This window comes from Pteropus medius, unplaced genomic scaffold, assembly GCF_902729225.1.
Source record: "Pteropus medius unplaced genomic scaffold, Ma_sr-lr_union100, whole genome shotgun sequence".
Taxonomy (NCBI): domain Eukaryota; kingdom Metazoa; phylum Chordata; class Mammalia; order Chiroptera; family Pteropodidae; genus Pteropus; species Pteropus medius.
The window spans coordinates 5,703,696-5,720,608 of NW_024350319.1; the positions used below are offsets into that span (position 1 = coordinate 5,703,696).

The following is a 16,913-nucleotide window of genomic DNA, read 5'->3' on the forward strand; positions in this document are numbered from 1 at the left end:
AGAAAGTCTTTCTTTGATAACATTTTCCTACCATTTTCTAGGAGACAATATACACACATTATTGTCTCTCTCTCTCTCCATCCTACCTTCACTTTCTCTCTCCCTCTCTCTTTTCTTCGCTTGCTTTTTCCTTCTTCTTCTCTCTCTCCTTTTTAGATTTAAGGTGAAGTTGCCTTCCCAGTGAAAAGATTAGAGAAACAAATGCGTTTTTTCTCCATTTCAGTGACAGTCTTCTAAACATCCAGATTAACCTTACCAGACAATTCCTTTTAGAAGGCTCTTCGAAGGTTGCCTAATCGCTTTTCTGTTTGAGTGAATGAATGACTATTTGGATGTCACACGACCTTTTTGTTATCTGACAAAGATTAAAGTAAATGTCTTTTTAGGCTAAACTAAATATGATTTCCAAAATATCCCAAATCAACAGATGACAGATACTTCTTGGAATGATAGTAGCTTGAAATGTACTTCAACATAGAAATAGAGCTCATGATATAAGTTGTGTTACTTGATCAAAAACGTACATTTATCATATATTAAACTGTAAAAACTTTGTGGATATATTGCTAAAATTGGATATTAGAGAACAGAAATTTCTGAACACACATACTGTTTTATCTATAAATTGGAAATATACATTTCCAAGAAAAATGTTATTCCAAGTTTTTTTTAAAAGTCTTTCTCCTCGTCAACATTTAAAGTTATAAGACAGTAAGACTTTCAAAAGCATAAACTAGTGATTTATCTATCAACAGGAAAGATATATTTCCAGAAACAAATTTTATTTCAATTTTTTTAAAAAAAATTTGCTTTTCTCTGTGTCAGCATTTAAAGCGGGTGACATCTTCTGATTAAACACAAGATGTTGCCTATGCTAAAATCTTAGCAAATGAAACAAGCAGAAACTGTTGGCTGCACTGTTGTCATTTCTTCTTCTCTTCTTTCCTCTTCTCCTTCTCCTTCTCTTTCTCCTTTTTCTTCTTTTTAATTATCCAGAATACCACCTGACTGCTTTCAAGCTTATTTTCCAGATCCTGATAGCAATGCGATTCTGTGTTTGTGTGTGTATGTGTTTTGTTTTGAAAGACATCAGCTTGAAGCAATTTCAAATCTCTAGTGACAATTTCTTAAGGAGTATGTCATAAATGAGCTATTGACCACATTTTGCCAGATCACTTGTCAAATGCTTGGTAGGGCAATGTCAAATTTCAGGGCAACTACAGTCTATATTTATGAAACCACTTAGAAAACTATGTAAGAGTTCTGTGGATCCTATTAAGTGCTTTAGAACCATCAAGAAAACTTGATCTTTATTATTAGCATGTTATAGTCTCCAAAAATATTGTATAAGTTTTTTTTCCTAAACTATGGTTCCTAAATTTTCTCAGGAAATTCCATGTGCTTGGAATACTTGTTTTAACATAATTCAAAACTGCAGGTGGTAGAAGTCTGATGTGATTTAGTGTAAAGTTAAATTTTTTTTTTAATGTAAAAAGGTCAAAATTAATGAAGAAACTAGCAAATTCAAAGTTTCACTGAGAAACATCCCAAAGCTTTTAGCAATTCACTTGAAATGAAAGAAGAAAACGACCCCCTTTAACATTTTAAAGCTTTGAAAGTCTAATGAACCATGCTACCTCCTGTAGTGTCTACCAAACCAAAATTTGTGCAATGACTGGGCTCATTAGCATTAAGTGGAAGAAGACCACTCAGCTCTTGCAATAGCTTCTTGCAATGTTTTCACCATTAGCATTACATTAGGTTGATGAAATATTGCTTTCTCAACTGTTACTTTATATTTCTTATTGTTGTTGATGTAAAATGTAAAATATTAATGTAAAACCCTATAAATTAAATGCCCCTCTCTCTAAATGACAAAAAGACTTTTTCCTTTTAACAAGTGTACCAAACACATTCATTTTTTCCAAAATGGTAGGTTATTGAAACAAGGTAGTTTTGTTATGTTTTAATTGTTTATTTCTTTTTCTATATTCCCCAAAATATTGGGTAATGGTTTGTGAAATAGGAAGAAAATTAATAATTAGAATATACAGAATGTAAAATATTAGATATATAGATAATTTGTGGGTTTTTCTGAGTGATTACAATAGAGGTTACTATATTATTAAAATATTAGAAATTCATTTAATTCAACCGCTTTTAAGGTTTTTACATCTCATCATTTTAGGGAAAAATTGCTGCTGCAGTGAAAAACCTATGCATTATTTAGAGCACTCCCTTCCATATTACTTGATTCTAATTCTATGACTCTGCCTTTCATTGCATTTAAGCTATTTTACAAGTTGTGGAAAATAATACTAAGGCAAAATATATCTTGTCTATAGACATGTAAATAAATTCTGTTGGTTAAAGATTCAATGGAATTCTCTTTCTTACTCTGGAAGAAACCAGTTTTGTCTCTATTAACATATTAATTTCAATATTTTAAATCTATAAATGTGTGTGTACTTTGGATTGTCCTTTTATTTGGTTGTAACATCTTACTCTGTTCCTCATTAATGAATTAATGTGTTTATTTTATATTTATACAAAAGTCATGCTTTTCATTTTTTTAACTAAAAAGTTATGTCTACAGGATTTGTATTACATTTATATTTTGATAACAAAATACAAATGTATATAGTTTCATTTCTGAAATGAGAATTTCCCTCTTATTTTACTGTCCCAGCACAAGAAGATATACATATAATTAGTATTTTGATATAAATTGGCTCAAACAACATCACTCAGGATTAAAATTAGTATTTTATTGTGACTTTAAAAAAAATGTGTGTATATATACTGATCTTCATTTCCCTAAGAATTCTGTTGATTGCAGATGCCTAGGAAATTGTTTTAGTAGATTATCCAAAAGTTGGGAGATTTTATAAAAATGCTATATAAAAAAGATACATATGATTATGACAAGATTCTTCATTTGGTGTGATGGGTCTAATATTACAAGAGTTATGTGTCCAAAGGCAATTGCATTGTATGTTCCATATCCCAAAAGTTTTAGATGAGATATATAATGTAATTTTCCTTTAAAGCATATACACTCTGAAGACATTGGAAAATAAAAAGATGACATTAAAGAAAAAAATATATAGTATAAACAAAGTTACTTATGTGTAAATACAAATATTTATATTTGTGAAACTAGAGATGTGATCACATTCTTTTCCTGTTCCTAAGAAAGCTAATGGAAATAGAAACAAATTGGTAATATTTTACATTGCATATTTGGCTCAAATCTGCCACATAGAAAAGTATAATCTTTGGCAAGTGACTTAAAATTTCTGAATCTTGTTTTCATCATCAACATGTGACAATAGTAACATTTTAAAGTACTGCGACAGTCAAAGTAGCAATGTCTGATAAAGTGCTTTGCCATTGTAAAATGCATTGTAGATATAGTTGTGACCCTTCAGGAGTAATTCTAGCTGCTACATCTGTCTCTGGGGTAAAGCATGTTTCTTAGATTGAAGGCCTTGGGAGAGTTGTGCTAGCTTTAGTATGACTGTGGGCAGAGCTTGTACGGAGAAGACTGAAAAATATTACTCCTTTCTTTCTCTCCAGGAAGACTGGAAATTATTTATTTGATCCATTTGTCAATTTGTTTTCTTTACTCTAGAAATGTGAATTTCTAAATATTTTCAGTGTTTGGAATTATTAAAAAAAAGTGCATGTGAATGTAAAGGCATATGCATCTATGGAAGTTCAGGAGGGAGTACATAGACTGGTGTTTAGATCAAATTCCGCTGTCTTGAATAAATTACTCTTGGAAATTTTTCTCTTAAAATTCTTAAATTTATGCCTGACAAGCTTAATTAAGTAACTATTTTCTAAATACCTAGATGTCATTTTGACGTATCTGTGACCTGTAATGTTCAGAAAGAAAATAGCTCTGCTTCATATGTGAGCTTTCAGAGTCTGAAACTTGATGCTTCTGTTTCCAAACTTGATGCTTCTGTGATTGAATGAAGGATAGAAATTACAGAGGGAGGAATAATGAGCTAGCGGGAAAATCAGATGTTTATTAATGTGTTTTCATTTTTTGTGTGTGTGTGGGGTTAGTAGATATGGTTTTTCCAGAATAGCAATGACACCCATATTTCAAAATAATTTATTATACCAACCATGGATACTTTTCATGGTTTGCTGTTTATTTATATATTTCATTGTTCTTTTTTATTTGGTTGACTATCATAGATGGACAGATTTGGAGGAGAGGGCCTAAATCATTCATTTGGGGTGGCTATCATTTGCGTATTATATCATTTGCATTAGGGGTGGCTATCATTTGCATATATAAACTATAGGCTCTCAGACAAATCATGTTTTGTTTGGAAAGCAAAAATTTTAAGAAAATTATATCTGAATGTCTTGAAGTGGAGTATTTGCTTCCTGTTTATGAAATTATGCTTTCTGTCTGACTTCTACAGGCATTTGAGTTTTCAGATGCTTAGCCTTTAAAACTAACAAGATTTTATCATTAGTCTCTGTTGCTAACTCTGCTGCATTTCAGCAGGTAAAAGTCCTAAATAATTGCTAATAAAATCTTTCCAGGAAACTTCTTCTTTAGGCTAGATGTAGTTCAGCTTGTCAGACCTTTTGGAAATCAACAACAGAGAAAAATCCTACAACGTGGAGCCCTTTGACACTGTGGCATCCTACATGTTTACCCTGTATTGCTTCGGAGTATCTGAAAGATGGTGAGTGGCACAGTGGATGAAGCAGAAAATAAAGAAGAGAATAGCAGAAATATGTTTAAACTATTATTTCTTCCTTTCTTCTCTTAAATCAGTAGAGTTTAAAATGAGTCAAATACGTACTTTAATTGATAAACTGACTTTATATTCACCTATTGGAAACAGTACAACATATTTTACATCAGATTATGAAATATGGATGTTTTACTAAAAGACAGGAAGAGCTTTTTCCAGTCTTTAAAGTAAATACATATTCAAAGGATCTTAAGGCATACCATTTATTCATATTCATATCTATTGAAATACTGTACATCCACATACTTCAATAAATAGTTAAAAACCTGACCTCTTTTTAAATCATTTCTGAATTTCAAAAACAATTTTTATTGAAAAGATTAAATAGGTAACTTTTGGCTGTGTCACAAAGCTAAGCACAATGTATATATTAACAATTAGTCAATAAATTTGATCAATATAGATGATTGGCTTTGATAAATTTCTCAGAGTTTTCTGAGTTCACACATTGGGGTATTTATATATATATATATATATTTGTCCTGAATTATCTGGGTAATTTTTTCAGTTCTCCAGTCTACTTTCTAGATATAGCTTAATGTTATGATGGAGCATTAAATTTCAGTTAAGTTTTACACCCTCCAAAAGTAGCTTTAAGTTTGTCATTTGCTCTCTCAAATCTTTTATAGTCTCCCCAAATACACAATACTATAATTTGGGCAGCACTTTTCTTTATATAATTGCTGCATAATAGGAACTTAATGGTGTAACAGGACATGTTTCAAATGGGATCATTGTAAAACATAATTACACCCACCACTTGCAGTTAAACCAAGTATGCAAATGAACTAAGTCAACTACTCTAATATTCCAGTTCTTTCTCCTTCCCTCCCTTCCTTCTTTCTTTCTTCTTTCTTTTTTTCTCTCTTTTTACCTCCTTCTCTTTTCTGTCTTTTTCTTTTCTTTCTATTCTTTTCTCAAGTGCTCTTTATTTCCCTTTTACTTTCTTTGAAAAAACAAAACAAAACAACTCAGGGGCAACAAAAGGAATCCCACAAATGTAACTTGTGGAAATATAATGCTGAAATGAACAGTCAAAAAAATTATTATAGATCAAAAGTTAAATCAATTTTACAGAACTGCTATTTTGAAATTGCAACAATCTTGTACAGTCAGGACTGATAAAATGGAGTAATCAGACGTTTCATATGTCCATAAATGTAAAATCATCTACTTGAACATTATATGCAATACATTCACACAAAAAAGCAAATACTGTAGCCTTATTTGAACAATATTGAACTCATAAATACTCATGATTTCACTCTGTCCAGGAGCCTAAGGACTAGGAATGCTGCTGTGATACAGAAAAACATAGTGAATACCTCCTCTATTTAAAAATGTCACTCAAGAAATTCTCTTCTAACATAAAGGCAAATACATATAGCTACTGAGCTATGACTGTACTTCTGTCACATTCTATGGTAATAACACCAGACTCCACAAATTCGGAATCATAACAACACTTTGAACTAATTATTTGGTTCATCCATAGTTTATATCTCGATTTATCTCACATTTACCCTACAAACCTTACAAAGAGGAGGTATTTTTAAACTCTAGGAAAGCGGTCACTGTATAATATGCATTCTTGATCTGTTTTTTTTTTCTCCCAAGCAATGGTACTGATGGTTAACACTTTTGTGGTAGCACCACTATTTCTAGTAAGTAGATTATTATGGAGTGTGCCACTTTAAAGCTGCAATACAAAAACATATTTTGTAATACTCATCAGTTCTACAAAGAATATTTTTAAAAAGCAAATTAACAATAATAAAGTTAAAATACCATATGTATTTTAAAAACCCATTTTTAATATATCTGTCAAAGTAATATAATAAATTATTATGAGTAAATATAATAGCAATGTCATATTATTGCCATTTTGTGGAAAAATTATATATTTATGCCTCCAAATTTAGGATTCATTTTTCTAATTAAAATGGATTTATGCTGTACTTTGGGACTAAATTTTACTTGAAAATAATCACAATTTTCAAGTTATCTCTTTCAGGGCAAAATATTAGATATCTTAAATATGTCCAACATCTGTGAAATGTATCTGACTTTATTAGTAGGATATTTTTATTTTGTTTTTATGACTTGCAAAAAGGGACAATTTGCAAAAATCTCTCTAGGTATACTGAAATTGGTAACTTCTTCAAACTTATAAAATGACTTTCAAGGCTATGGTCTTTCTTTAATAAAGAGTAAAACCATCAAACTATTCCTGTAATATAATACTTCTTAAAGTAGCAGCATTTTTATTCAAAAATGTACTTTTCATTCTTTATGATAGAAATAATTTAATATTCATGATAATTTAATAATTGATATATATATTAAGATATTCGCATCACTGGTCTTGTCTTCATTTGATCATATCTTACATATATCATGTAAGAAAAAATAAAGCATCGTAATTCTTTTTTTTGGGCCTTACTTGTTTGAGCTGACATGGCTATAGAGAAAGATCTTATTATAGAATTAGTTATTTCAGGGATTGATCTGCTGCATACCAGCATGGAATATTTGTTATAATATATTCTGATTTTTTTGTATAACATGCATTCCAATCTATCAACTGAGTGATGTTTTCAGATGGAAAATATGCAAAATGCTCCTGTCTACAAGAGCACCTTATCATACCGACCTACCTGCCACAGACCCAAATTAATTGTGAATGCTTACCAACTCATGTAATATTAGGTGATTGAACTCTGTGTCTTTTCTGAAAAACCATCTTAAACATTTCAGCTTGAAACAGCAAAAGGAAAAGATGCTGGATTTCTAGGCAATCCCTTTAATGAACTGTGCTGTCTTTTTAAAGGGAATTATTTCCCAAAGTGGATATAACATTTAGCTACAACTAAAGAAATTGTATGGTAAATTTACCTGTACAATGTTAATTAAATTTTTTCATCACAAAACTGAGTTACTGTGGGGTAAAATTCTCAAACCTCACTGGTAATGAAAAAAGAAGTTTTTATAATCCAATAGCTCTTTCCCTCTTTAGAGATAGAATATAGTTTTACTTTCTCACTGTGTTTTATTTTTGCTTTCAATTGTAGGATTTGGCAAAACGTTTTGGAGACGAAGAGAAAAATATTATTTTATGAAGGCACACCCATGCTGAACTTACAGGAAACAGAAGCAGAGCTGCACAGCCAGTTATATTACAAGGCTCATTCCTGAAACCTGAATATCATGCGAGCAGAAAAATCTAGATATGTGTTATATTTTGAAGAAATGATCTGAAGGCAATATTATTTGCTTTTTTATCAAAAAAGAAAAAAATGCATCTTTGTAAATGTGGATTGATTCTTATTGAAACAGGGAAATGAATGCTTGTATTGCAGCCTTAAAGAATCACATATTCACTGCAATATTCGTTTTTGTAAACTACAGCCTGCAACCTAGCAGACCATGACTGAATGCTTTTGAAAAGTTGTAGATTACAAACATGAAATCACAATTAATATCCTCTAAAAGTAATTTCAGAGCCTTCACATCTTAAAAAAAGGACAATGTGTACTGCTTCACAAGGTAATGTAGCTAATCAAAAAAAGAGTAGAATTAAAGTATTTACATAATGAGCAATTCTACAGAAGGCGATCATCCCCATGTAAGCACTGCTGATTATATCCCACGCTGCTTTTAACAAACTGTACCAGATTGGATCCAGCCATCAGCACTTTCAGAGAATCCTTAAAAGCCTTTTATGGGTCTTTAAATTTATTGTAGAATGGCATTCTTCAGGTAGAATATGCTGGTGAAAGAGGACAGTGTCAACACAAGGTACCAGCAGGAGAAAAGAATGTCGGCATTCCCGGTAATTCCATACTGGGCTGTACTTGGAGCTGGAAAGAAACGGAAAAGACTAAATCAAAATCTAATTTGCGTCTTTCAGGATCTTAACACTAATCAAAAGGCAGCTGGGTGTATTGGAGCGAGCATTGGCATTGGAGTCAGACTTAAGTTCACATCTGGTTCTGCTATATGACAATGTGTGGCCTATTCCACTAATCTTTCTGAGCTTCATTTTTCTCAAGGGCAAAATAGAGATAATATAATCCACTTGGCAGGGTTGCAGTGAGAATTAAAGATGAAGCACATATAGCACACTGCACTGGGCTGAACACATGCCAAGTACTTAATTCAGTGCAGCTAACATTACTATTCTTCCTATATGCATTATAAATATTTGTATTAGTGAACAATATTCATTCATGCAGAATTTTTAAAAAATTATCTTTATTGTGATATAATTGACATACAACATCGTGTAAGTTTAAGGTGTATAATGGTGCTGATTTGATACATTTATATATTATAATATTGTTCCCACCATAGCATTAGTTAACACCTCTATCACATCATATAATTATCATTTCTTTCCTGTGGTAGAAACAATTAAGATCTAGTCTCTTAGCAACTTCGGTTATAATACAGTATTGTTTATAATCACTGTGCTGTGCATTTGTTCTCCGGGACTTATTTATCTACTTTCTAAATTTGTACACTTAAACAACTTATTCCAATTCTCCCCACCCGCTGCCCCAAGCCTCTGGTAACCACCATTCTTTTCTCTGTTTTTATAAGTTCAGCTTTTTTAGATTCCACATATAAGTGACATTATACATATATACATGAACATATTTGTGAATCTTTATTATTGCCCCAATACTGTACTACATGCTGGAAAACCAAGAAATTCTCTCTTTGAACATTTTTTTTTACTGGAGGTGAGGAAAGATATTCAAACAATATAATACAATCCTAGGAATATTAGAGTTGCATGTGCAAACTGCAATGACACGGAAAATTTTGTATTTAAATCTACCTGGGCAAGACGGGAATAATTTAACAGGGAGTTTTACCAAGGGGGACCATCATTTGGCTAGAAGAAAAAATATAATCAAAGGCATGAGGAAAGGAGAGAGCACAGCATATATTCTAGGATCTAAAAGTAAATTAGTTTTATAGGACCATGAAGTTTGAGGCCCGAAGTAGAGGGAATCGAAACTGGAACTTTAGGCAGATAGAATGATCTTAATTATAATAAGAGTTTAGCTCTAAATTTTGAAGAATTTCAAGCTGTGGAATTGTATGATTACATTTACACATTAGAAAGATCAGTTTTATGCATGAGAAGCTCCTGTGATACTTAACTGACAGGTATGTTGAAGTCTCACTGAGAGATTTCACCTAGAGATTCTCCAAGCTTGGGATTGTACGGGAGTCTACTGAGCAGATTCCATTTCTTTTCACAAGAGGACAGTTGCCTCTTTGAGTGTGAAATATACTGTGTTCCAGAAATTGAATGTCACAGACATGCTCAATGCTCAGTCTTGCTTGAGACTGGTTCTCATTTATCACAACAATTATAATAGTAATGATAAAAAACTCCATCAACTTGCTTTTAACTACTTTTTTTTCTTAATGAAACCTGGATTGCAAGCACTCTTTTCTATTACAAAATGAATAATGTAATAAAAAATATATACTATTTCACCTCTAAATCCATAACTTGAATCCAGGAGCAGTTTTAGGCACTGAAATTGAACTGCCAGCAGGCAGTTAGTTGCTAATGGAACTTTCACCAATGACTATATTTTCATGTTACAAGAAAAATAAATTGCATTGTTTATACCTCTAAGAAATTAGAGGGGATGTATTGGCCCCTGCTGGTGGGAAGTTTCCCTGACAGTACAATTGTTTGTCCCAGGTGAATGAGATTCGAGGGCTGAGAATACTATTTTTTAGTAAACAGAGCAAAATCAACTATTTAATTTTTTAAAATTAAAAAAGTCTTAAAAATGAGAAGATTATGATGAAAATAAGCTTATTGTTGAACAGATAGCTTTTCAAGTTTTGATTTATAAGAAGTCTAATTTAAAACCACAAAACTTCTTAAATTTTTCTCTTGTCCAAGACCTAGAAAGGTGTTGTATTTTTTAAAATGTAAATAAACATTTAATTGGTCTATTGTCTTCTCAATGACAGCTATTTCAGAGTTATTTTTGCTGTTTTTTAAGAATCTTGAGTGCAATAAAACAAGTATAATAGTAAAGGACTTATAATAAAGCATATAAAATGATTTCATATATAAGAAATAAATCTTAAAAGCTAAACATAAAGCAAAGATAAAATTTTATTATCTTGAACTAATTAAATAGTACATTAAGTAGGTAGAGTATAAAGGACCCACAAAACTCAATATCTATACTTGAAAATGCATTATGGGGGCAATCTTTTCTGAATCCCTTCTCTTCTAACAAGCTAAACAGATTACCCTCATGTATCATTAAGCTACCATTTGTATTCCTTTTTATACAAATATAATACTGCATTGCAAATATTTATATACATATCTATATATCTCATCAGGTTGTAAACTCTCCTAGATCTTGTTTCATTTATCTTGGTGATTCCAGACACGAAGTCTAGCGAAGTATGGTACTTAATAGATGTTCAATAAATGTCTATTAAATGAGCAATTCAATTAAATAAACAAAGAGTTCAGAATTAAAAGGAGCATTTTTCCCTTATAAAACAGAAGTTCTTCTGAAGCTAGCTGCTTGCCTATAGGCTAGAAAATTTACAGTATACCTCTCTCATTCATTTAGCAAATATATACTGAACTAGGTACCAGGCACTATACTAAGTACTGGGAATACAATAGCTAATAAGATAGATATGGTCCTTTTGTTACTTAATTCCTTATATTCCCATATATACTCCTTTTAATCACATACCTTCAATGACATCTTTTCCCCCAATGTGCCTTTATCATATACTCGGTCTCCTATTGTCTTAGGTATAACAAAGGCATATCAATAATATATTTAAAAATTAATTTGCAGTTAACAGAGTATGTATATATATTTTTTCCACGGATGTCTCAAATTAATGTACTTTTAGTTTTATGAATGCGATATTTCTATTAATCTTAAAATAAAGTAGAGACCTGTTTCTGTATTGTTAGCCTACAATTACTATAAGGAATGGACTGTTAGAATAGCTATTGACAATTAGCAGATCAAAAAACAAAGAGTAAAGTTAAGTGAATGTGTGGTCAAGTCTCTAATGTCAAGTCATATATCACGATTCATACTCCTTAAGCATATATCAAATGTCTTTTATGTGCTGGGGATTGAACACCAGTAAAAATGAATAAAATTCAATCTTCTCTCTTAGGAAAGTTTCATTCTAGTTGGAGATATAAACAAATAGAAAAATATAGAACATTAAGATATATATATATATATATATATATATATATATATATATATATATATATATATATATAATAAACAAACACGGGAAAGCTTCCCAAGGAGTTACTGTAGATAAATAATGCAGGCAGCAAATACAAACACAATTATTTTTTAGGAAATGCAATGATGCACATATGTTAATATATATATATATATATATATATATATATATATATTTCACATTTTTAAAATGATGGCATGATGGTCCATTGACTTGGAGTATCTTATTATTATATAACCTTAGTCTCATTGACTGATATTTATCATGTGTTTTTGTGTGTGTGTGTGACTTGTTAATTGAGTGATTTAGAACATAGGCTAACAGTACTAAAGTTAGGAGTCTCGGTACTATTTGGACTAATTATATTTGCTTGGCATATTAAACACAAGTGAGCTATTTAAGAAATTACAGATAATCTTAAGAAATTATAAAAATTAACTGTTAGCTATTAGAAATTAACTATTAGAAATCAGTTTCAGACTCAGTTGAAATATCTCCTTTAAAAGAAAAAACTATAAAATTCCACCTGTCAAATTAATTTGTCATGATATTTGTATTATATTTACATATCTGTCATATAATCACATATTTATGACATCATATTTACATATCTATCTTTCCCTATTAGACCAAAAGCATCTTCAAGCCAAGATTTATTATATGTGTATCTTTATTGTTGATACATTACAGAGAATCTGACCTTTAGTAAATGCTCGATAATATTTGTTGAATGACTATAAGGTTCATATCCATTTTCCATACAGTCACCATAAACACCTAAGGGGACACAATACCTTGACTTCTTTTTTCAGAGAAATATTGTCTTTTACCATTTGTATTTTACCTTTTAAGATTGATACATAGTCAGAATACTTCCCTTAGCTTTTGAACATAAAAGATAAATCATAAGGCAGATTATATAAGGAAAGTGCATGCTTCCAACTTGATAGCATCATCCTCTTGCAGTAAAAGATGCAGTGTAGATGAATCCATGACTTCCAGATATAGTCCTGAATTTCCTAGGAGACATCCATCTGTGCCTCTGGGATGGTCAGGTCTATTGTATAGTCTCTGCTATGTTTTTAATTGCCTGTGAAAATCATACTGCTACTCGTTTTAAGTAAAATTAAGACAGATAGGGTATATGACCAGAGGTGTAGTTGGGCTATAGTGAGAGTTTTGGCTTCATTCTTAGTGATATGAGAAGCCATAGGAGAATTTTAAGTGGAAGAGGTTAGCTGACATTTTTAAATGATCTCCTGGTTATTCTGTGGACAATAGATTGTACTCCCAGAGGCAAGAGTAGAAGCCTGTGTTAGCCTGAAACCTTCAGGGGTCTTCAATGACTATTGAGGGAAGTCAAAGATCTGTAGCTCAGCATTCATCTAGTTCTAGTCAATTTATTCAGACTCATACACACTCTTAGCTCCTGTCATATGAGCCAATTTCTGAACATATAAAGTGTTTTCCTTACTCTCTGTCATTTGTACATTCTGTATCCTTAAGCCTAAATGACCTTCCTTCCTATTCCTCTTCACCTATCGAAGTCTTACTCATCATTAAAGATCTAAAATATCACCTCCTCTATGAGTTCCTCTCAATCTTTCTAATAAGACATGCTAGTCTCCTGCTTATTCCTGATTTCAAAATAGTTCCTTTTTAACTTATAATAAATTATTTATCTTTATTTATAACTGGATGATAAATGTAAGTCATGGAACATTCTTCCTCATAATGTGTGCATCTGTATCTTATATCAAATGTATTCAACAGATGTTTGTTGACTTGAATGTAGAAATATATTTCTAAGTATACATTTGTCTAACTCAAGATGACTTTGATAAAATATCCTATTTCAATAGTTGTTCCTATGATTTCTTGTTCTTAAGACAAAGTGTGTGAGAAACTGTTCTGTTTTTGTCCTACTACCTATTTGTCTTTGGTTTTGAGAAGAATGGAGAAAGAAGTCTACATTGAGAAGGAAAGGAGAAAGAAAAAGGAGAAAGAAAACAAAAGGTGAAGATTTAAAAGCTAGAGAGAGAATACCCAGCCCTTGAGCAATGCATGAGATGCTTTTATGTTCACCATTTTAAGAAAAAGAAAGAGAAAGAAGGAATGAAACAATATCAGGGAGCCTACTTTAAAACAAAGAACAGAAAAGTCTGGTTGTTATTCTTCCCACTTTCTTGGTAACACTAAAGGCATTCTAGTTTTTAAATATAATGTGCATAATATATGACCGTAGATCCAGATGACATTGGTTCATCTGGATCATCAAAGTTCAGCTCCACCTCTTTCTAACTGGACTAACCTAGGTATGTTTCCTAACTGTGCTTAGTTTAGTATCTTCATCTGCAAATGAGGATTGGTAGGATCTCAAGTTATCGTGAAAATTAAATGTGATGATACATTTAAAGCACCCAGTACAGCAGCTAACACAGGAGTAACACTCGCTCAGGTATGACCAAAACACTCCTCATCCACTTATTCATTTAGCAAATTCAGTATGTGCTATGTGCTAGGCATTCTCTGAGCAAAATGAAATTGCCCCTGTCCCCACAGAGCTTTCTTTTAAGTGTAAAATTTTCCATGAAACATGCATATTTTACTTCATTCTTAATCTACACTTGGTTAAATCAATGCTTCTCTGGTTGTCCTCCTTATCTTACAAAACATTTATTCTATTCATTACCTCAGCTTCTTTTATTTAATGCCATTTACTGCTAGATAATTGGCCTGTCTCCTCTGGTTGCAGGCTCCTTGAAGGCAGGGAGTATGACTTCTTCCTTTTTTCCTTTCTTCCTATTTTCCCAAGAACAGTTTGGTGCATGGACTTTAGAGAGTGGTTTCGTGGCTGATCTGCCAAGTCTGGTTCTGGCAGGGCTCTCAGGTGTGGAGCAGAAGTGACTGGACTAGGTGTGGAGTCCAGGCCTTTGGGATTTCTTCCAGTTGTCAACAGGAAGATCAAATCTGGGCTTTAACACAGATCTTACATCTTGTCTAATTATGATTATCACTCCCAATTACTTACAGCTGCTGCATATTATTTTCAGTCTTGGCAGTTTTCCCTTGTATTGCTCCAGTTTTTATTTTTAGGCAAAAGCAAATGTAACTGTGAAATATTTAGTTTTGGTATAATACCAATAACTTGCCTAGGCAATTTCCTTAAATTACTTAAGCTTTAATTAAAGTAACTTTGAGTCATATTTTTAAGATTCTTGTAGCAATCTTAGGTAGAGTTCCTTTAGCTACATTAACTTTGTTTCCATAAGAAAAAGCTGGCCTCAGCTTACATTTTACCAAGGAAGTGTATACCTTAGTAGAAAGTGAATGATTTACACCTAAATTAGATTTCATATAAAAAAGTGATTAATGTGGATACAAAATAGAGTGCACATTAATTACTGAAAGATTATGCACCATTGATTCAATCCAAAAGACAATGCAACTCTGTCTCAGCACATAATGTGGTAGAGTTTGCTCAGAAGATATTTTAGTCTTCTTTTTAGCAATATCCACAGCTTCACATCATCAATAATTGAAGGAGATATCCAGAAGCTCAGATCACCCCCAGATTTTTTGTTATCAGTTAATTCTGCCTAAACACTGGGTGCAAATTAGGGGAGGAGAACACTAGAATAGGATATGCTTTACAACTGGATGTACAACTTTTGATGACGATGCCTGGAAGAATCAGGCAAGTCTCAGCACAGATGACATCACCTTATTATCCCTTTCTGTGCTATTTCTTGGTCAATCAAATAGCCAGGCCCTAAGATGGGATGTGCTGTGTGAAAGACACAGCACAGACAAACTATGTTTTCTCATGTACATCTAGCTGTGGCATAGAGACTTCCAGGGAAAAGGGCTTTGTGTGGGTATTGCATGCTCCAGTACTTAGATCCTTAAGTACTTAAGTTCTTCTCCCCTTAGGCTTTGGGTTGAGGAATTCCTGAATAGCATGGTTATCATGAGGTGAGGCTGCCAATATATATATTTTCAGATTTTTTACATAATACACCTTTATTGTGCTATAACATTCTTTTCTTGAATACAGAGATAAACATAGAACAGTCCACTTTTCAAGCAGCTCTCAGTCCTGCAGTAGTATAAGGTTTAATTTATGAGCCTCTACCACAGCCAGCTCTACTCGTATTTAGAGAGAGAAAGTAAGAATTGTATAAATTGCTTTTAATTTCTGCCAGTCATTCTTTTTAATTCCTTTAGAAGGATCAGGCTAACAAGTGTACATTGGTGCAGTTTTCTCAAATTAGAGGACTAAGGTTATAAAAAATATGCATTTAGATACTTATTCTAATGTTTTAGATTTTTACTTTTTCATTTGGTCAAAAGCCAAATGCCTACCTTCAAGAGGTTCCAATATCTTTTATAGACAAAGCCTTCACCAGCATAAAAATATAAAGTAATTATTTTCACAGAAAGTATCTCCATTTTGTGTAATAAACAATGAGGAAAATGGATAGAAAAATCACAGCATTCCTTTCTCTTTTTGACTCATGGAATTTTCCTGCTGGCTTGTTCTTTACAACTACTAAGCTATTTCTCTGGCAAACTACCATCCTTGAATCCTTTTCTGCTTGATGAATAGCCATTTTTCCAAAGTTCATGGTACACAATCCTGTTTACTCAACATCAACTACTTTAGGAATTTTAAACATATGTTTGTCTGTTATTACTCATATTCAGAAATCTGCCTATTTGTAGATAAATACTTTTATCTGCAAATAACCAGATGAAACTCCCCAAGACTATTACCTCTAATTTGAGCTAAGGAGAATAAGTATTCAATCGCCCACATAGAAACAAATTCTGCTGCTTTTTTCT

At 32.1% G+C, this 16,913-nt stretch overlaps 1 protein-coding gene across 1 annotated transcript in view; it reads right to left on the reverse strand.

Moving 5' to 3' along the window:
- Positions 1 to 4,021: 4,021 nt before the first annotated feature.
- The window catches only part of NEGR1 (neuronal growth regulator 1), a 771,677-nt gene continuing 758,785 nt past the window's right edge, over positions 4,022 to 16,913 (reverse strand). Inside the window, exon 7 of the mRNA XM_039838594.1 lies at positions 4,022 to 8,647. Coding sequence (XP_039694528.1) covers positions 8,523 to 8,647 — 125 coding nt within the window. The 3' untranslated portion in view covers positions 4,022 to 8,522. The remainder of the gene's footprint in view (positions 8,648 to 16,913) is intronic.